At 29.5% G+C, this 19,139-nt stretch overlaps 1 protein-coding gene and 1 long non-coding RNA gene across 7 annotated transcripts; both read left to right on the forward strand.

The window, feature by feature from the left end:
• Nucleotides 1–1,864: 1,864 nt before the first annotated feature.
• LOC111920396 (uncharacterized) lies at nt 1,865–7,834 on the forward strand. Of its 5 annotated transcripts, none has more exons than XR_008226408.1 (10): nt 1,866–2,092; nt 2,226–3,047; nt 3,104–3,190; nt 3,454–3,517; nt 3,639–3,794; nt 4,058–4,126; nt 4,238–4,307; nt 6,892–7,185; nt 7,298–7,411; nt 7,513–7,834. It is a non-coding gene; the product is annotated as an uncharacterized LOC111920396 (long non-coding RNA). The 5 variants fall into 5 exon arrangements; XR_008226409.1 differs by having other exon boundaries at nt 3,110–3,190; XR_002859836.3 differs by having other exon boundaries at nt 1,868–2,092; nt 2,226–2,735; nt 2,887–3,190.
• Nucleotides 7,835–10,027: 2,193 nt separating this feature from the next.
• On the forward strand, nt 10,028–13,191 carry LOC111920397 (CDPK-related kinase 4). Of its 2 annotated transcripts, XM_023915971.3 has the most exons (11): nt 10,029–10,775; nt 10,916–11,046; nt 11,152–11,193; nt 11,283–11,391; nt 11,500–11,578; nt 11,704–12,000; nt 12,098–12,207; nt 12,291–12,395; nt 12,475–12,537; nt 12,628–12,795; nt 12,895–13,191. In XM_023915971.3, exons 1-11 carry the CDS (start codon nt 10,233–10,235, stop codon nt 13,033–13,035), a joined length of 1,788 nt encoding a protein of 595 aa, XP_023771739.1. In that variant the 5' UTR covers nt 10,029–10,232; the 3' UTR covers nt 13,036–13,191. The 2 variants fall into 2 exon arrangements, with proteins under 2 accessions (XP_023771738.1, XP_023771739.1); XM_023915970.3 differs by having other exon boundaries at nt 10,028–10,775; nt 12,628–13,191.
• The last annotated feature ends 5,948 nt before the right edge of the window (nt 13,192–19,139 follow it).

A 19,139-nucleotide genomic window follows, 5' to 3' on the forward strand; every position in this document is an offset into this window, starting at 1 on the left:
GCGGCCGACGGTGGTTCCGACGACTTCGACGGTGACCTAGAGGGGGGAGAGATCCGATGGGAAGGAGGGAGGCTTAGGAGAGAAATTGTGCTTTTTTCTAAGGAGGTGGGCCTCCTTATTGATACCAAAACTCATATCGATCCAAGGGTCGAGAACAAAAGCAATCCAACGATTGATATCAAACCTAGATATTTTGATATTATCTAACCCAAGCGACATGTGTTCAGGAAATTTCAAGTGACGATGTTTTTGTTAATAACTTTCACTAGTGGAATGTATACTTTGAAAAAAAAAATATAAAATAACAACACACTTTCATTAAAACATTGTAATTAACACATACACATATAGCCACACAAAACCGTTCACACATACCATGTTACACGACCACACACTCATAGCCACATACACATTAGTACAAACACTATGTGTGGTTTTTTGTGATTTTCAAAGTTTTTAGTAAATTAACTAGCATTAAAAGAAACATATGTAATCAATTATTATGTTTATTGTATAATTACATTGTTTATCTCGATTAATTTATATCCATAAGCATTTAAAGATTGATTGGTTTGATTTTTCAAAGTTTTCATGAAAAGTTGTGATATGAAGAAATGGAAGAAGAATGAGGAGGTAAACATATTGTTTTTTTTTAAATGGATTTTATAGGGTTAATTGTAAAAATTAGCATCACATTTTCATACTTTAGTGGTTTGTCATTTACGAATTAGACAATACACAGTGATGATGTGTTTGTTATAATAATACTTTGTTTGTTGCTTTATACAATTGATTTTCGAATATAATTATTTCATTTGGGGTTTACATTTGTTTATGTTGTTTATGCATTGCATGTCAAGATTCTTTCATGCTTATAAATGGTAGATAGACTGGTTTTGATTTTTCAAAGTTTTCATGGAAAGTTGTGATATGAAGAAATGGAAGAAGAATGAAAAGGTAAACATATTGTTTTCTTGGAAAATGGATTTTATAGGGTTAACTGTAAAAATCATATTTTCATACTTTAGTGGTTTGTCATTTATGAATTAAACAATACAAAATGATGATGTGTTTGTTATAATAATACTTTCTTTGTTGCTTTATACAATTGATATTCGAATATAATTATTTCATTTGGGTTTTACATTTTTATTATGTTGTTTATGCATTGCCTATCGGGATTCTTTCATGCTTAAATGGTAGATTTTTGGTTTTATAAAGTTTTCCATGAGAAATGATATCACCTTGATTTGAGTGCCACTAATTATGTTTTTGTTTACACTGCGGATGGAAAATAGAGACTTCATCTATGATTTTGAAAACTAGGATGAAGATTAACTCAAAAAGTTTTAATAGGGAAATAATGATTATTGTAGCTGAAAAGTAAGTTCAAGTCTTTGAATTTAGGTTCTAAAAGGTTTTATTGTGCTAATATGATTATACTATATATTAAAATTCTCCATCCTAGCTACAGTAAATTTGCCAAGGATGGGCAAAAATGGTCCTCTAATTATATCAATATCTTCATTTATGTCTCTTTTTTGGTTTGTGGTCCTTTTCTGTCGATGTCTATATTTTAATAGCTACGTGTTGTTTTACTTTGCTTCACCATTTTGTTGGCCAATCACGTTCGGATTAGTGCCTCTTCACCGTTTTTGTTACCATACAGTACCATAAACTTACCGCCTTCATCTCGATCCTTCTTCATCCATCTGTGTGTGAGTGTTTCTCTATAGACGCGATCCAACACCGCCATATTCACCGTCTTCGTCTTCTGTTCAATGAGTGGACACGTATCCAATACACGTGTTATATTCCTATGCTTTTCTACTGACCATTGCCGCTTTCTCTTCTCCAAACCTCCCTCTATATCCCTTCTATAAACTCTATTTCACCGATGTTCAACCCACGTTCACAGATTCACCGATCTTTTCCGCTTAAGAACCCAACCCAGTTTGGGTGTTTTCCGATTCTCACTGCATTCTCACTTACGCATTTCTCTGTTTATTGTCTTCTCGCCTAAGCGACAATCGATTCCCACTTAAACTTATCTTGTCGTTGTGGATTTCCGAATTTTGAAGCTACAATTGAAGTAAATTATTTCTCTCTCTCTCTCTCTCTCTCTCTCTCTTCATATTTTGCTCTATATTGTTAAAGAAAGTTGTAAATTGGCTCCAACGATATCCATGTCCATATATGACATTCGAATCTCTGCTGATCACCAGTACATGCCTTCTGAATCATATCCAAAAATCAAGTTGCTTATGCGAGAATCGACGAGAGGCCATGGAATCCAAATGAAGACTGCAACTATGTTGTTGCTGCTCATGGTCAGTCACGACGATGGAGACAAGGAGATTGTCGCATCTTCCTGTGTGAAAAAACTTGGGAAAGAATTGAATTTTGATTTGCACATGCCTGAGAGTGTTACAGTTCCTACCTTTAGAGTGGTGTATACAATCACCATTAAAAGATACGTTTTTAACCTTATCTGAACTGTAAATTGCTTTCATTGATTGTCGTTCTGGTTTTATTTTTAAATAAAACTTTCACCTATTAGAGTTTACTTACTTTATTATGCTATGATTTGAATTATTGAATTGGTGGAGATGTAGGTAGGATTCGAGATGCTAAATCAGGAACTAAAGTAGTGTCTATTTGCATTGCCTACCAGGTGTTTGATAGATTGCTTCTACAGTTAATTGTTGGTTAATCGTATCTGAAAATGAACCACCGTACGTATAAGGCATTTGAAGCCACCTCCTACCTTTTCCTAATTTCCTCATTCAATTCATACTTACAATTTCATTGAAAGGTCATAATTACACATGTTTTAATGTTTATTGTAATTTGAAAATAGGTACTAACTCCACTTGAGAAATTTAGTGCAGGTTGAATGTCCTTATTTATGATTTTGCTAAAATATATATTCCGTTCATCATTCATGCATACAATGAGCACCTTACACTTGCTGGTGGCTGTTGATGAGATGATGAAGTGAGCAAAGGCATCAACTTTCCATCTCCCTTTCTTCACTTGGAAAACAAGTAATTATATTAGCATTTTACATACAACTACAACTGGATTTTTATTAAGCTCATAGTTTCAGAAAATCGTTTTGGGTGCTTAACAAATGTCTAAAGTAACCTTTTGCTTACAAAATGCAAGGGGAAGAGGAATTAAAACACATGTAAGTATTTTCATTATCCTTTTAGGATATATGTTTTTGTATTAACCTTCATCTGCACCAACTGATATTAATTAAAACTTGGGGACCAATTCAAAATTATTGAGGTATAAGTGTATCACAAATGGATTTCTACAAATCCTTATGATCCAGCTTCAACAAGATACTATTATACCTTATTAGATAAATTAGTATACATTATTAAATTATAAAAAACAGTAATTCACTATAAACTATAATGAAAAACATCTTTTTTTTGGATACAGGGACACACATCCAGTGAACATATTGACAAAATGTAGCATAGAACATGAATGGTTCACGATCATTGTAAGCATGTTTTCCTTTATTGTTTGTTTAATTGTATAAAACACTCTTATTCGATTATATTTTTGAAAAAGTATTATAGACATAGCATCTTTATTAACCATGTATTTTTAATTTGGCATAGGAACTTCAACATATGAAAGGAACATTACATACAAGATCGTTTTTGGATTTCAATTGATATTTTTTTCGTGGAGATTTATACAGAGATTATTGACGACAAAGTTCTTTTTCAGGAAAAACAACAAGCAGTGGCCAGGAAGCACCAGGACCTGCCAAGGTTAGTTTAGTATTTTCTCAACTCTTATTTGTTATTTCTCAAACACACACACACACAAAGACACGCATTATGCATAATTTTTGAATTTGTGATTTTTTTGTTGATTTTATGAAATAGTTGAGAGACTTTTCAACAATATTTGAAATGGTTGTGAGTTTTGAACAATATCCTTAAGTGATTGTAATAATTTTAAGAATTGTAATTAATACTTTATCTAAAATAACAATGTCATTATTAACTTTTCATGATTTTTACCTATGTAGGAAGAAGTTGGGAAGAAGATCAACAAACCTCATACTTGAGAGATGAGAGATCAAAAAAGAGCTAATCAGGTAACACATCCATTATTTTTTGGTGTTACACTTGCAAAATTGTATGTTTCTAACATTTACTTTCACTCTTAATTTTGTTATTTTTTTTTATTATTTTCTTTATAATTATAGGGACAACTGTTTGTTCACCAAATACAACCATTTTAGGGCTTTTCTTCTATCAATTTTAGGCGCCAATGAGGTAAATACTTCTGATGAGTTAAAATTAGTAATTTTGGAATATCCTATGGAAGTAGTCAATGTATGATTTTTATCACCCATTAGATGTTTGTTTTCCTCTACTGGTCCCTTTCTTTGGTATTGGATGTTAAAAATGGTAAGACCGTAGAAAGTATGGTTCAAAAAACTCAGACATGTTTCTCAAGGAAGCTCAATTTTGCAAAATATTCATTACTAAGTTTAAAACAATAAGTGACATATATTTGTATAAAATTCACTATCATTATTTTGTCAATTCATTTATTGGAGCATGCTTGGTAATACATTTAAAGATCTTAACAAAAGGCAAATAGAAAACTTCAATTTTTTGTAATTTGCTTTCATTTTTTTTGGCAAAAAACCAAAATACATGTCTATCTGTTGCATTCGTTTTCATATTTATGTGGTAAAAGCACTAAATAACAATGTACTTTCAATTTACATTTTGTATTTGGTTTTATATAAAAAAATATATAACTAATGAAATTGTTTTTTTTATTTAAATGATTTGTTAATTTTTAATGTTCTCCATAAAATCATTCACACTTTCTTTGGATCTAAAGTTTAATTGATTTTCGTATAAGCCTTGAAATAGAACAATGCTTCCTCCTTCTTCTGAATGTTTGAATGTTAGGATACACCTTATGAGTGTTGTATGTGGTTTGTGTATGTTTTGTGGTGAATGTATGAGTTAATTAGGTAGGAAAGCAACAACAACTATAGAGGACACACACAATTTCATTCACATTTAGTTCAAAACCCTTGCTTCACTCCAAATCAACAACCATGAAAAAAGTTCCTTCCGGCCCATGCGAAGCATGGGTTCTTTTCTAGTTATTGCTTAAACTCCGCCGCAAAGTGAGACTTAAAACCCTAGTTATTAACAAAGTGTAAAACTTTTAGCTCATAAAGGAACTTGATAAATCTCATCACAGGCCTCATTTTAATAATAATAATACATTTAAAATCGTAAAATACTTGGGTTATTTTAAAAAAGGGAATTTCTTTTCACACACCAATCTATCTATATAGCAGTTACATACCAATCTATTTACAGGGTTTTTTAATTACTCAATACGTTTTGACTAATTTTGATTGGAGGCGTCTGGACACATCTTCCGCCTTTTGTTTTTTTTTTTAATTAAAGATGGCTTATGTTTTTTCTTTTTTTGAAATTGAGCCAAAATTATTGTTGACCACCAAATGCAAGTGGAGTGATATTTGGGTTTTTCACAATTTACCTACTTTACTAATTATTTTTTTAATTATTTTTCATTATAAACTTAAGCCTAAAGTTAAAAAAAATATTATTAATTGTTGTCTTTTATTATTATTATTATTATTATTATTATTATTATTATTATCTAAAAAATTCAAATTTTAGTATTATTTACTTAAACCCTACTATATATCAGTCTATTACTATTGACTTATTGTTTGACTTTGACTTCTTTTTTATTTACCAGTTTTCCATATATTCAAGTTTATATTTTCAAGAAGGCTGTCAATTTAAATTTCCAAACAAAAATACAAAAAAACTATAAAGTTTAAGTTTATATTACACCTATAAATTTTACCGTTCATATTACATAAAAAACATTCACAAAAGATTAATTATAAACTTCACATATCGCCGGAAAATGTCACCAGAAATACTTTAGGAACCGAAATATCTATCGTCGGAGCCATCATTTCTTGCCGGAAATACATTATCGGAGCATTCATTGTATGTTCTTTCTCTTTCTCTTAACTTCTCCTAAATATTTACCTTACCTTATTGGAGCATTTATGTTGACGCCATGGATAAGATACAAAATCAACTTGTAATTGAGTCTCTAGATTTCATGGACGATGGTCAAAAAGATTGAATAAGTGCTTTGCCAGACTGCCTGCTTATTGAAAGTGAGTCGGCAGTTATTCCACTAGACACTACCGGAAACACTAGATGTTGTCGGAATGACAAACTATGTATAAGTCGCGTCTAGAATTTTATAAGCAACTTAGACCTACGGAAAGATCTTTATAACTATAGATGATTAATTGTTTATTTTTGTCTCAGAATTTTGTTATGTAATATTTAAAATTAAAAAAATGATGAAGATTTGTTTCTAATTTATTTTTCTTATAATATTATTTATACTATCAATGATATTACGTTGATGAAAATTTATTTAGAATTTTATTTTTTATAATATTTTTTATATTATTATATTCTAAAAATAATAATATTATTGTTATTTATCTTAATAAAAAAAAACAAATTTAAAGTTATTAATATTAATAAGGTTGATAATAAAATTGTAATTATTAAATAATAATGGTTTTTTCGATTAGGTTATAATGAATAATAATAAAAGTAAGTCAAATAGTAATTATATGGTAATGATTATTTAAAAAATAAAATCAATGATAATTATATGATAATAATAACCTAAAAAGTAAGGGGCTGTTTGTTAGCCTCTTAATTGACAAATTAAGAGGCATCCTCTTAAAAGTTCAGATTCAGACCGTTTGGTAGAGTCTTATTTTTTGGCTCTTAATCGGACTATAGCCTCTTATTTTTTCAGACTTCACTTTGCATCTGGAATGAAAAAGGAAGCGCGCGTTCTTATTTTTTCCCATCATACCCTCGTCACACCCTTCTCTTTTTTCTTGCGGCATCAAAGAACAACCGCCTCCATCCTCTCCTCGTATCTCATCGGACTTCAGCGTCGGCCTTCACACACCACAACCATTTCACGTCATCGTCGCACACCACTTTCTCCCTCCAATTCCTCTCTGATCTGCAACCACACTGAAGCCTAGGGTTTGAGTTGCCGGCACGACCAACCATCAACGACCTCTTCAATCTATACCTCGGTGTACATTACTTTCTTCTACATCTATACCAAATTCAACGAACATTATGCTTTGCTAATTGCCAATGATGATGTTTATTACCAAGGAATAACCAATTTCTCCTCTATTGTTCAGGTATGAAATTAATGTCTCCCCTTTTTGCGTTTAGTTATTTCCTGTTCCCAGAATCCAATAGGCACCCACCCCATCCTTCTCTCTCTAAAATTGTTGTTGCAACACTCGAAGTTGGTGAGAATTTATTTGTTACTTTTTAGATTTTGTCACTTTCATTCAGTTCCTATCGACAAGGTAAATTCTGAAAACGAACCCTACATAAATTCTTTTTTTAGATTGGGCGTTGATTGATGACTATTGCTGATAAAACAGATCGAGTTATGCAGAATCTTAAGTATGTTTGCTTGAATCGAAGGTAATTTGCTCGATTTCTCTGTGTTATAGATATTGCAACTTTTGTGTAACTGTGATGGATTGAATTCTGAAATATAAGTTTATGATCTTGTTTTTTTTGCTTGTTTGTTGATTTCTGAAATGTATGTGTGTATAGTTAAAATATGTTGCTGAAATATGCTGAGTTTGTGTTTATTTGTTAAACAATATTGTTGAAAATGTGCTCTTTGTTCTAATTTTTTCTTTTTTGTTGATATGTGTGTATGTATAGCTGAAATCTATTGTTGAATCTTGTTGATTTGTGTTGAAATATGATTCTTGATCTTGTTGAATTATGTGTTCATTTGCTGAGAATGTGTTTGTAGTTCTTTATTGTGCTGAATTTTGTAATGTGATGAATTAGTGTTGAATTCATTTGCTGAAATGGAATTATGAAATTGAAATATGATGGTTATTGTGCTGAATTTTGTTATGATTAGTGATTAATGGGTAATATGATGGTTTAATTTTGATTTATTTAATTTGGATTTTTTTTTCTACATAATTATTCAAGAAGTTGATTTGGTTATTTCATAAACAAAAAAAATTGAATTTAGCAAAAATAATACAAAAGGGTAAAACGGTCATTTTTATAATTCAGCACTGTAACTCAGAGCTTTCAACCAAACAACAATTTAAAATTCAGATCTTAAAAATTCAGACCCTCTTAGAAATTCAGACATCTTAAAAATTTAGATCTTAAAAATTCAGATCCTGCCAAACAGCCCCTAAGCCTAATGGTGTATGATGATAATGTAAATCGGTGTGTATGTATTAGGACCATTTGAAAAAAAATACCAATCTATATAAAATACCATGTGAAACAACTTATGTAATTTACTCTAAAAGTAAAAGACACCTAATAAATTCTACTAAGGTAGACCATATACACAATGTAATGTGATAAGTTTCAATTGTATTACATCAACTTTCGAAATTATTTTTATATCCGTATATTATAAAGAAATTTTAAAAGAGGTAATTTCTAACATATCAAAACTACTTTATATTTTTTTAGTAAATATCATAATATTTATAATTAATATAATTTTTTGTTATATCAATATATATATATATATATATATATATATATATATATATATATATATATATATATATATATATATATATAATTGTTTATAAATTAAATTAAAGAATATCTATTGATTTATATAATCTTTGTTTCCAGATCAGCTATAACTCCCTTCAACCAAATATCCTTGCAGTTGATAATTTTTAGGTTTGTTGCACAAAACTAACATCACTAATCGTATAACCAACTTAATGAATATATGATCATGTTTGTCTTTGATGATCAGGTTAAATATGTGTTGTAATTTCTCACAAGGCTCGTCGTATATCCTTAATGATAATACTCGACAAACAAGTCCATGTATGCCACGATACACTAATTCCATTATGAATACCCACTTTTCAAATGCTTTGTATTTTTTCCCTTAGTTTACCAAAATTTCAAATTTCATTTTATATTAATCATGTTCCTCTAAAGTTTTATAGTCAACCATATAAGAATTAAGAAAAAGAACAAAGTTCTCTTAAAAAAAAAAGAACAAAGTAAAAGGCATTACACAAACAAAGGGGACTAGCCGATTGATGATGCGAAATGATGCAGAGTTGTGTGGTTCATGACTCAATATAAGAAAAAAATACAACAATTAGTACTAATTAACATAAAAAATACAACAATTAGTACTCACTAACATAAAAAATACAATAAATACAACAATTAGTACTCACTAACATAAAAAATACAATAATTTATACTCACTAACAAATGTAGAGAATGTATACCTTGCGTAACAACAATGAAAACTACTTCATATCATAAAATGTCAAAAACAATACAATAGACATTGCTAGTTGTTATGTAAATCGACTATTCTAACAATCTAATTTGCTTATATTATAACTCGAACAAAACACCCACTAAAATAATCTTATTGTATTGTAATCATGAATATTTGTTCAATAAAACATAATTCATAACAATGTAAATTACAAATTAAAACATCCCCTCACATGAGATACTTAAAAATATTAATAAATCCAATTATAATGTTAAAAAGTTCAATTGCAAGTTTAAATGTTTGAGTTGTCAAATAAGATGCGAGGTTTGCAACAATTCATCATAACAACAATTCATCGACATAAGTAAAGTAAATAACTTTATAAAACAATTTTGTTTTCTAAAACTCCAAACTTACTATACATCTTCCTAGGCGATACTGTTTAAAATAATACTAATAAAAAACAAGTTGATGTCACAAACGGTTTTTTTCCAACATAATCATATAAGACAAAGACAAAAATAAGACGGGTCGTGTCGGGTCGGATAGATCAACATTGAATTCGTCTTTTGTGGGTAGAGGCTTGTTTTAATGTTAAGCAGCTTCAAAAATTAAATGTCTTTGCTGTCGACGATAAAACTCACATTAAAATGGCATCTAGATTGGAATGTTTCTGTATCTCCATCGAAATCATCTACATAAAAAATGCTATAAATATATGCATACGTGATGTTCTATGTTCGCCGTTTAATGATCCTGAAATTGTTGTAAAGATACAAAAGAATCTTTACCGGGCGGAGTAATTGTTGCCAGTAATGGGGCATTGCTGCAGCAAAGGCTCCGTCGCAGCCTCAGCCCTGAAAGACGATGTTAACCATGGATCAACCGCCGCTGGCAAAAACCACATTCAACACAAACCGCCGTCTCTAGGCGGCTCGGTTGGTAAAGCGAGCAACGGTGCTTCCAGTAGCGACACTCCACTTCATTCTTACACCGGGAGTCCAGGGCAGATCCCGTACCCGGAGGGAGTTGGGGCGACTCCATCGCCGGCGGGGACACCAAGGAGAACGTTCAAATGGCCGTTCCCACCTCCGTCCCCGGCAAAACCGATCATGTCGGCGATACGGAAACGGCGGGAGACTAAAAAAGAAAAGCCGGCTGCCATACAAGAAGACGACAGGAAGGAGAGAGAGCCACCGCTGGATAAACATTTCGGGTTTCCGAGAAACTTCCGGGCCAAATATGAGTTGGGAAAGGAAATAGGAAGAGGGCATTTCGGCCATACTTGTCGAGCGAAGTGTAAAAAAGGAGCTCTAAAAGACCAGTTTGTTGCAGTCAAAATCATCTCCAAATCTAAGGTACTTCGATGAATTCTTGGCTTTACGCACTTTAATTTTGTATCAAATTCAATGAATTGCTGCACTTTATTGAATGTTCTTGATGAAATTCACTCCCTTGTTCACTGAATTGTTGCTAAATAATTGGCTATATTGTACAGATGACAACGGCTATATCGATTGAAGATGTACGTAGGGAGGTAACATTATTAAAAGGCTTATCAGGGCATCAACACATGGTCCAGTTCTATGATGCATTTGAAGATGATCTTAACGTATACATAGTCATGGAGTAAGTCAAATTAACACCTCGTTTTTCATGGCCTTATACATGAACATATTCTGCAATAATTCCCACAACTTGATTCCGATCTATAACAATACTTTCGTCAAACAGATTGTGCCAAGGGGGAGAGCTTCTAGATCGAATATTATCCAGGTTAAGTACTTGAATCCATTAATTCTTGTTGCTATTCCTCCTACTAATCTGCATATGGATTCTAATTTTTACGCTTTTCTTTTTTGCAGGGGTGGAAGATATACAGAACATGATGCTAAATCAATCGTCATGCAAATACTAAATGCAGCTTCATTTATTCATCTACAAGGAGTTGTACACCGTGATTTAAAGCCAGAGGTATCCGTTTTATACACGATTATTTCTATTATTTTTTAATTCAATCTCATTCGGAACAATCCAATGTTGTTTTTTAGCTTCATATTAACACGATAATGCTTTGGGTAGAACTTTCTTTTTAGTACAAAAGACGAAGATTCTCCAATGAAGGTTATAGATTTTGGTTTATCCGACTTTGTTAGACCAGGTAATTAAGTTACTTTTTTTTTTTTTTTTTTTTTTTTTTTTTTTTTTAATAATAACAGACGATTAATTAAATTATAAGTTATAACCTAAAAATATGTGTGTAATTTGGTTTCTATTTATCTACAGATCAACGTCTAACTGATATTGTTGGAAGTGCATACTATGTTGCGCCTGAAGTGCTCCATAGATCATATAATGTTGAAGCTGACATGTGGAGTATTGGTGTTATAACATACATATTATTATGTGGAAGTCGACCCTTTTATGGTAGAACTGAATCAGGAATATTTCGTTCAGTGGTAAGAGCAGATCTTAATCTTAATGGAACACCTTGGCCTTCTGTATCCCTAGAAGCCAAAGATTTTGTCAAAAGATTACTTAACAAAGATCATAGAAAACGAATGACTGCTTCCCAAGCTTTGAGTAAGATGTATATATATTTTGATAAGTTTTGTTAAAAATCGATCATCTGAAACATTAATTAATAACATGTGTTGAATTGTTCATATGGCATTTGCAGCTCATCCATGGTTGAAAGAAGAAAAGCATGGAGTGCCATTGGACATTATGGTGTATAAATTGGTCAAGTTGTATGTTCGAGCTACACCTTTAAGGCGTGCTGCATTAAAGGTATATATTAATTGAAAATCAAATTTGAATTGTGACAAATTGGATATTGTTTTTTTGTTTAATTCTTGATGATATGTTTGTAGGCTCTCTCAAAAGCTTTAAGTAAGGATGAGTTGAGATACTTAAGTGCTCAGTTTGATCTATTGGAACCAAAAGATGGGTGTGTTTCCTTGGACAATTTCAAAACGGTTTGTTCCTTATAAACCCAAAACTCTAAAATGAGTCCAAATCGATTATATTTCAACAAATTTGGCTCTAAATGTGTAGGCTCTTGTGAAACATTCAACTGCTTCCATGAAAGAATCACGGGGTTTTGATATCTTAGATAAGGTAAAACAACATATTGTTGTTTCATGTATTTACAAAGATTTTGACTTTCTTGCATTTGACCCATGATAACAATTCTATATATGATTGCAGATGAAGCCCTTATCTTACACTCAAATGACATTTGAAGAGTTTTCTGCTGCTGCAATAAGCCCATATCAACTTGAGGCTCTTGAAGAATGGGAAACGATTGCAAAATCGGCTTTTCAGTACTTTGAACTTGAAGGAAACCGTGTTATTTCTATAGATGCATTAGCACAGGTGCTTATATTTAAGTTTAAATCTCTTTGTTTATACTACTACTACTACTCTTTTGATTGTTGGTTTCTTGAGTATGGTATTGTGAGAAATTTGATGCAGGAAATGAATGTGGGGGAATCTGGTTATTTGATACTGAAGGATTGGATAAGAAGTAGTGATGGAAAGCTTAGTTTTCTTGGGTACACAAAGTTTTTGCATGGTTTGTCGATTTATAGTTCCAATATGAGGCAACAACAATAACACATACAATGGATTCATAAATAAATAGAAAATGTATTCTACAACTGGCCAATAATTAAGTTGGCTGCTCATTAGTTCAGGGGTAGTTTTGTCTTTACTTGATTTTGGTTTTACAAGTTATACATGGAAAATGGTTTTTCACAACTCACAAGGAAACGTTGTGCTTATGTATGTTTACAAGGTGAATGCGTACATGTTGCACAAATAAAATCATGCGTTTAAAGTATAGGGAAATTTATGTTCTTATATATTTAATTAAAATCTTGATATAAAACTGTCATTGTTTTGATTATATGATAAAAGAGATGTTTATTAACAAATTGGAAGCCAAAATTTTTTATTAGTTATAATGAATAAATGTAATTCACCGAATAAAATTTAAATTAATATGGTTTGAGATAAATGTTTATTTTTAACTAGACGATCTCATTAGCTTCTATATGTAGGTTGTTTAAGAATAAAAGTTTGTATAATTTTGATTTAGTGTTAGTTTTAACTATTGTTAATGATACTTGTTTGGTCATTTTCCAATTTCAAATGTTTAATTTGAATTAATGGGAGGCTCTTGGTTTTCAATATTCATTCTGTTTTTCAATTATGATTTTGTTCAAAGTTTATATGTAAAACAATATATATTGTTTAATAAGATATAGCGACGGATAGTACGCAATATAAATATTCAAATGTTTTATAATGTTTATTTTCTAAATGGTCTCACTGGTTATATTTTATAAATTAAGCTACTACATCTTAACATTCAGGATTTTGTTTGAAGTTTCAAAAAATAAATAATTAAAAGAACAAAACTTCATAGAAGTAAAGAAAACCTATGCTAAATAATATGTAAAAATCAATACATGCTCAGTGTTGTAAATTTAGTAAAAAAGTTGACGAAAAAGAAAGCAAACACTAATAAAAACAACATATTATATTGTTAACTATTTTTTCATAAATCAATGTAGTTGTAAATTATGTATCATCTTTGGGCAAAAGAAAATAAGTGAATTAATTTGAAAGAAAGAAAAGATGTTTTGAAATATTTCATGTAATAAGTCTAAAAATATTAAAGAATCAATTGCAAAATAAAATTTGTATGTCTGGAATGAGGAAGATGATCATAATTTACTTATGTCCACATATGCAAATGTGATGGAATTTATTAAATTACAAGAATATGGCAAAGTTATCACAATTGTGATATTACCATAAAAGTTTTTCAATTTTAACTAAATTAGCAAGAGTTTTATGAGAAATCGTATATAAAAAATAGTTTAGTGATTAAATAAGTACATGAAAATGTAACATTCTTTTAAGTCATTAACTCATTAAAATACACCCATTGTTTAAGTCATTATATTTGTATGAGTATGATTTTTAAGACACTTTGATAGGATGCTTCAATGTTTACACAATTTTATAAAGAGCTACTTTATATATAATTAAATATTTAAAATATAGATGTGACAACTTATTTAACAAGGCTATCATAGCAAAAAATGATTGATCCCACATTACCAAGAAAGGAAAGTGCGAATAAGTTTATTTTGTATAAAAAATAAATAAATAAGAGAAGATAAATAACAAGATTATGATAGTTTCTTAGAAAAACTAAATGAACGTTAATTATGGGATTGAAGTTCTTAATAATGATGACCATTAAGGTAGGGTTAAAGGTGTTTGCACAATCATTGTTTGGTGATCTTGGTGTACTGGTATAAGGTTTAAAATTGCTGATCATGGTAATGGAGAGAGAGAGAGAGGGAGGGAGGGAGAGAGAGAGAGAGAGAGATTAATATTGATTAGGAATTGTTGATCATGGTAATGGAGAGAGAGAGAGGGAGGGAGGGAGAGAGAGAGAGATTAATATTGATTAGGAGAAGAGAGACGTTAGGGAGCATTTGAAAAATATTTTGGTTTTTTTTTTTAAAAAAAAAGGTGGTAATCGATGATTAATGGGTAGAAAAAAGAGGTTTGAGAAGGTAAGATAAAGGAGTAAGATTGATGAATAGGAAAATCAAGGAGGGGAAATGGATGATGACGATAGGGTTCAAGAAAATATCAAGATCATGAGCAAATGTGGGGATAAATATGAATTGATCGATTATAATAATAGTTGGTGTTTACGATGATGGTGGTTTTGTAGGAATTTTTGTGAGTCGATCGATAACGAGGGTTTGGGAGGATGATGATGAGAGAGTTTGTGTATGAATGTATGTATGTAGTAGTAGAGAGAGATGGAGGGAGAGTGAGTATAAATTTTGTAAAAAATTTAGTAAAAGGAAAGGTGGTCGAATTTTTACTGAAAAAAGGGTTGGTTGATTTTTTGAGAAAGAATAGACTTATAAAGAAATAAAGAGGGAATAATGATTTTAGAGAGATAGATAGATGAGTGCTAATACCAAAGGTCTTCCTTTATATGATTGAATGAAATGAACAATATAATAGAATACCTAAGGTAATAGAATGAATCATAACATTTCGTTGTAATATTTGTTTGGCTCGAAAGAAATGAACGAGTCACTAAAATATGTTTTTACTAATAAATAGAAAAATAGGTAAAATAAAGATAAATAAATAAAAAGAATGTTCTGTTACAATATAAATAAATTTTAGTTAAATAAAAACTAATCATTGAATAAATTGCATACAGACATGTAAAATACATATTATATGTTTTGCAAATAGTTTAAGAAGAATTATATGCGATCTAAAAAGTTACGAATAAAAAAAACTAAATACCATGAAATCTTAAATATAATTATAAAAAAATAAATTTATTTATTTTTTGAAAGTAATTTATAAATATAGTATGTATGATTCCATAACCGAAAAGAATGAAAAAAACACCCCTGACGCTGTCACACATGGAATGAATTAATGAAAATCAGTCCAAAATAAGGAATCATATTTGGTGAGGAATGCTCCATTCCATTCATTCGTCACAATCAAACAATCATTTTTTTTTTCCATTCCACTATAATGCTCAAGTAGATTATAGCCCGCGTTAAACGCGAAAAGCGCATAAAAAAAACATATAATCGTTTATAGATATTGTATAATGAGTATAAAAAAATATATGGTTATTGTTATTATTGAAATGTGTAGAAAATACATTAAAAACGATAAATATATATAATCATTGAAAGATCTCTTTGTAGACATCATTTTTTATTTTATTAGTTGAACGATTTTCCTCGTTTCATATAGTTATGATATTTATATATTTATAAGCATTTTAATTAGACGTTCCTTGCATAATAATGTTACCTAATGTAAACATATATTGACAACCAATATACCGTTTTTTCTATTGCATTAAATATTGACAACTATTTCATTTATTCAAATAAAATTATGTAATATAATTTATAAAATGTAAAATGTTATATAGATTTAATTTTAGTATATCATCAATGGAGATTCTTTTATAAATCATGATTGGTTTATTTTAAATTGATTATAAATATAAATGCTAGCTTTTATGTTTGTTCTTATTTATTTAGTGTTCGCAAGAACTTTGCATTAGTTTTGGCGCAACTTTGAATAATTTTAGTATATTATCAATGTAATTTGATACATCTGTCAATTATATGAAATATCAAATAATGACATTTCATTACTATTGTGATAATTTAGTTTATATATATTGTATTTTCACTAATCTTAACGGTCTTATTTTTTCTAATAACCGTAACGCTTTTACTAAATGTACTTATTACAAATCTCCTAATATCTTATAATTTTTATCTTACTTTATAATTTTTCATAACTATGTTATTTTCAAGATTGATTGCTTTAATAGTGTTTTTTTCGGTATATTCAATTTTATATTTCATTGTATAACATCATCGTTTGTATGTATTCTGAAATTTCACTTTAAAAATGTTTAATGTTTACACCTTGATATTAATTTTTTTAATAGACTCATGTAATAATTATGGAATATATATCTCATTTTAATTAACATTCACTTCCTTTATTATATCAAATTCCTCATTAAACGGATATACTTTTGGAAAATAATAATTATAATAGGGCAGCATTATCTAAACATTTGATATACTTTTGGAGAAAAAAAATCAGGATCATTAAAAAAAAATTATATAAAGAAAATACAAATTTAAACTGGCGAAAATTTATTTTGGAGGGAGTTGTATTTTGTAAGGTATAATAATATTACAAAATTTGAAATATTTATATTTGTTGTGTAAATTAATAAATTTTATTGTTACTATACAAAGATAAAAAAGTAGGTTGATATGATATACAAAAACATAATAATTTCAATGATATTTTAAAATCATGCCAAAATTAACCGGATTCTTATGACATAAAAATTAAAAAAAAAATCATAATCATCTCTAATATATAAAAGTAATATTTTCGTAATTAATGTCAGTTCCAAAGATAGTTAATTTTTGTTTTGTTAAAGGTACCTAATATCTTTTCATGTTTATTTGAAAAGTTTCAGAAAAATAGTTAACTGATTTCATATAATTTGTGATAAAGAAAATCGAAATATATGAATACATACATTTGATATAGGAACAAAAAATAATCAAAAAAAAATATAAAAAGCGAAAGAAGGTACTAACCTTCTAGCGCACAAGAGTGAATGTTTATAGTAGAGAATGATGATGGAAGTTATAAGCAATATTAACGATGTTGTAGGAGAAGGTTTGAAGAAAAGAAACGATTGAAAATAAATGTGAGTCTCGGATTCAATGATGAATCGTATATGTATGTGATAATTTGAATATAATTTTTCGGTATTAATGATTTCCTAATAAAAAAAGATTTTATATTAATGGTTACTAATATAAACGGATTTATATTAATGGTTGATATTAAGGCCTTGATTGAAATGATTTGTTAGTAATATGTTTTTAAAATTAACCATATTAAAATCTTCATAACTGAAAATTCAAGATGTAAAATATGGAAAACTTTCATTGGAATTAAATACATTCCATTTCAATGAATGTAAGTTATTAATTGATGATTGGAAAGCATTTATTGGAATTAAATACATTCCAATGGGGAAGATGATGTCAGCAATTTGATCTAAGGGTGAAAAAAATAAGATTGAAATACAATCAATGGTCCATATTATTTAAGATGATGTCATAAGGTTTCTCTTTTAGTAATATTTAAGATTCCACCCTTATTTTATTGTTGTATACAAAACCTTACTAAATGTTGTTAGGATTAAAGGCTTCAATAATCACAAAACACAATCACACGACAGTTGAAGATACGAAGGAGATAAAGAACACAAGAATTTAATGTGATTCACTTGATCAGAGAAATAGAGGTAAATCCACAAACTAACTAGAAAGAGATTTTATTAATAATAGTCGTCACCACATACGATTTCTTCCTTAAGGTTACATTCACACAAATGGACAGTATTTATATAGAAGAGTTGACATAAAATCTATTGTGGTTAGGCCTAAGAAACATCGCCAATTCAACATGTCTAATGATCAAGCACAACAACCCTTCTCTATCAGGTACTACAGGTACTACAGTTGCAGTATGTCGAACACCGTAGTGCCCCACAATTTCCCCTGATGATTAGCGTCAAGGGGAAGATAAGACTTTACAACTCAAAAAGTATATTTACAATTGAATTTCCACCTTTCTTATTAGTAATAACATTAATATATATATATATATATATATATATATATATATATATATATATATATATAGAGAGAGAGAGAGAGAGAGAGAGAGGAGTAGGTTCAAATGTTTCTCACATCTATTGTGTGCTAGAATGCACCAATAGAAATTTAGTATTAATTATATGTATGTTAAATGCTATCCATACTTATAACTCATTTTTATGGAAACTAATTAAATTCATCATTAATGTTAACAATAATATTCTTTCAGAATGAATTCATATCTATAAAAATGAGAGTGTATTTCAGCAGAATGAGAGTGTATTCTAGTAGAATACAATATCGTTCTTCATATTCCATGTAAATTTATTATATTTTAAGTGAGTGAGTCATGAAACAAAATACGAACTCATATATAAAAACCTATATGCGAATTCATTCTGAAAGAATGTTATTGCTGACATTAATAACGGATTT

This window comes from Lactuca sativa, chromosome 9 (genome assembly GCF_002870075.4).
Source record: "Lactuca sativa cultivar Salinas chromosome 9, Lsat_Salinas_v11, whole genome shotgun sequence".
NCBI lineage: Eukaryota > Viridiplantae > Streptophyta > Magnoliopsida > Asterales > Asteraceae > Lactuca > Lactuca sativa.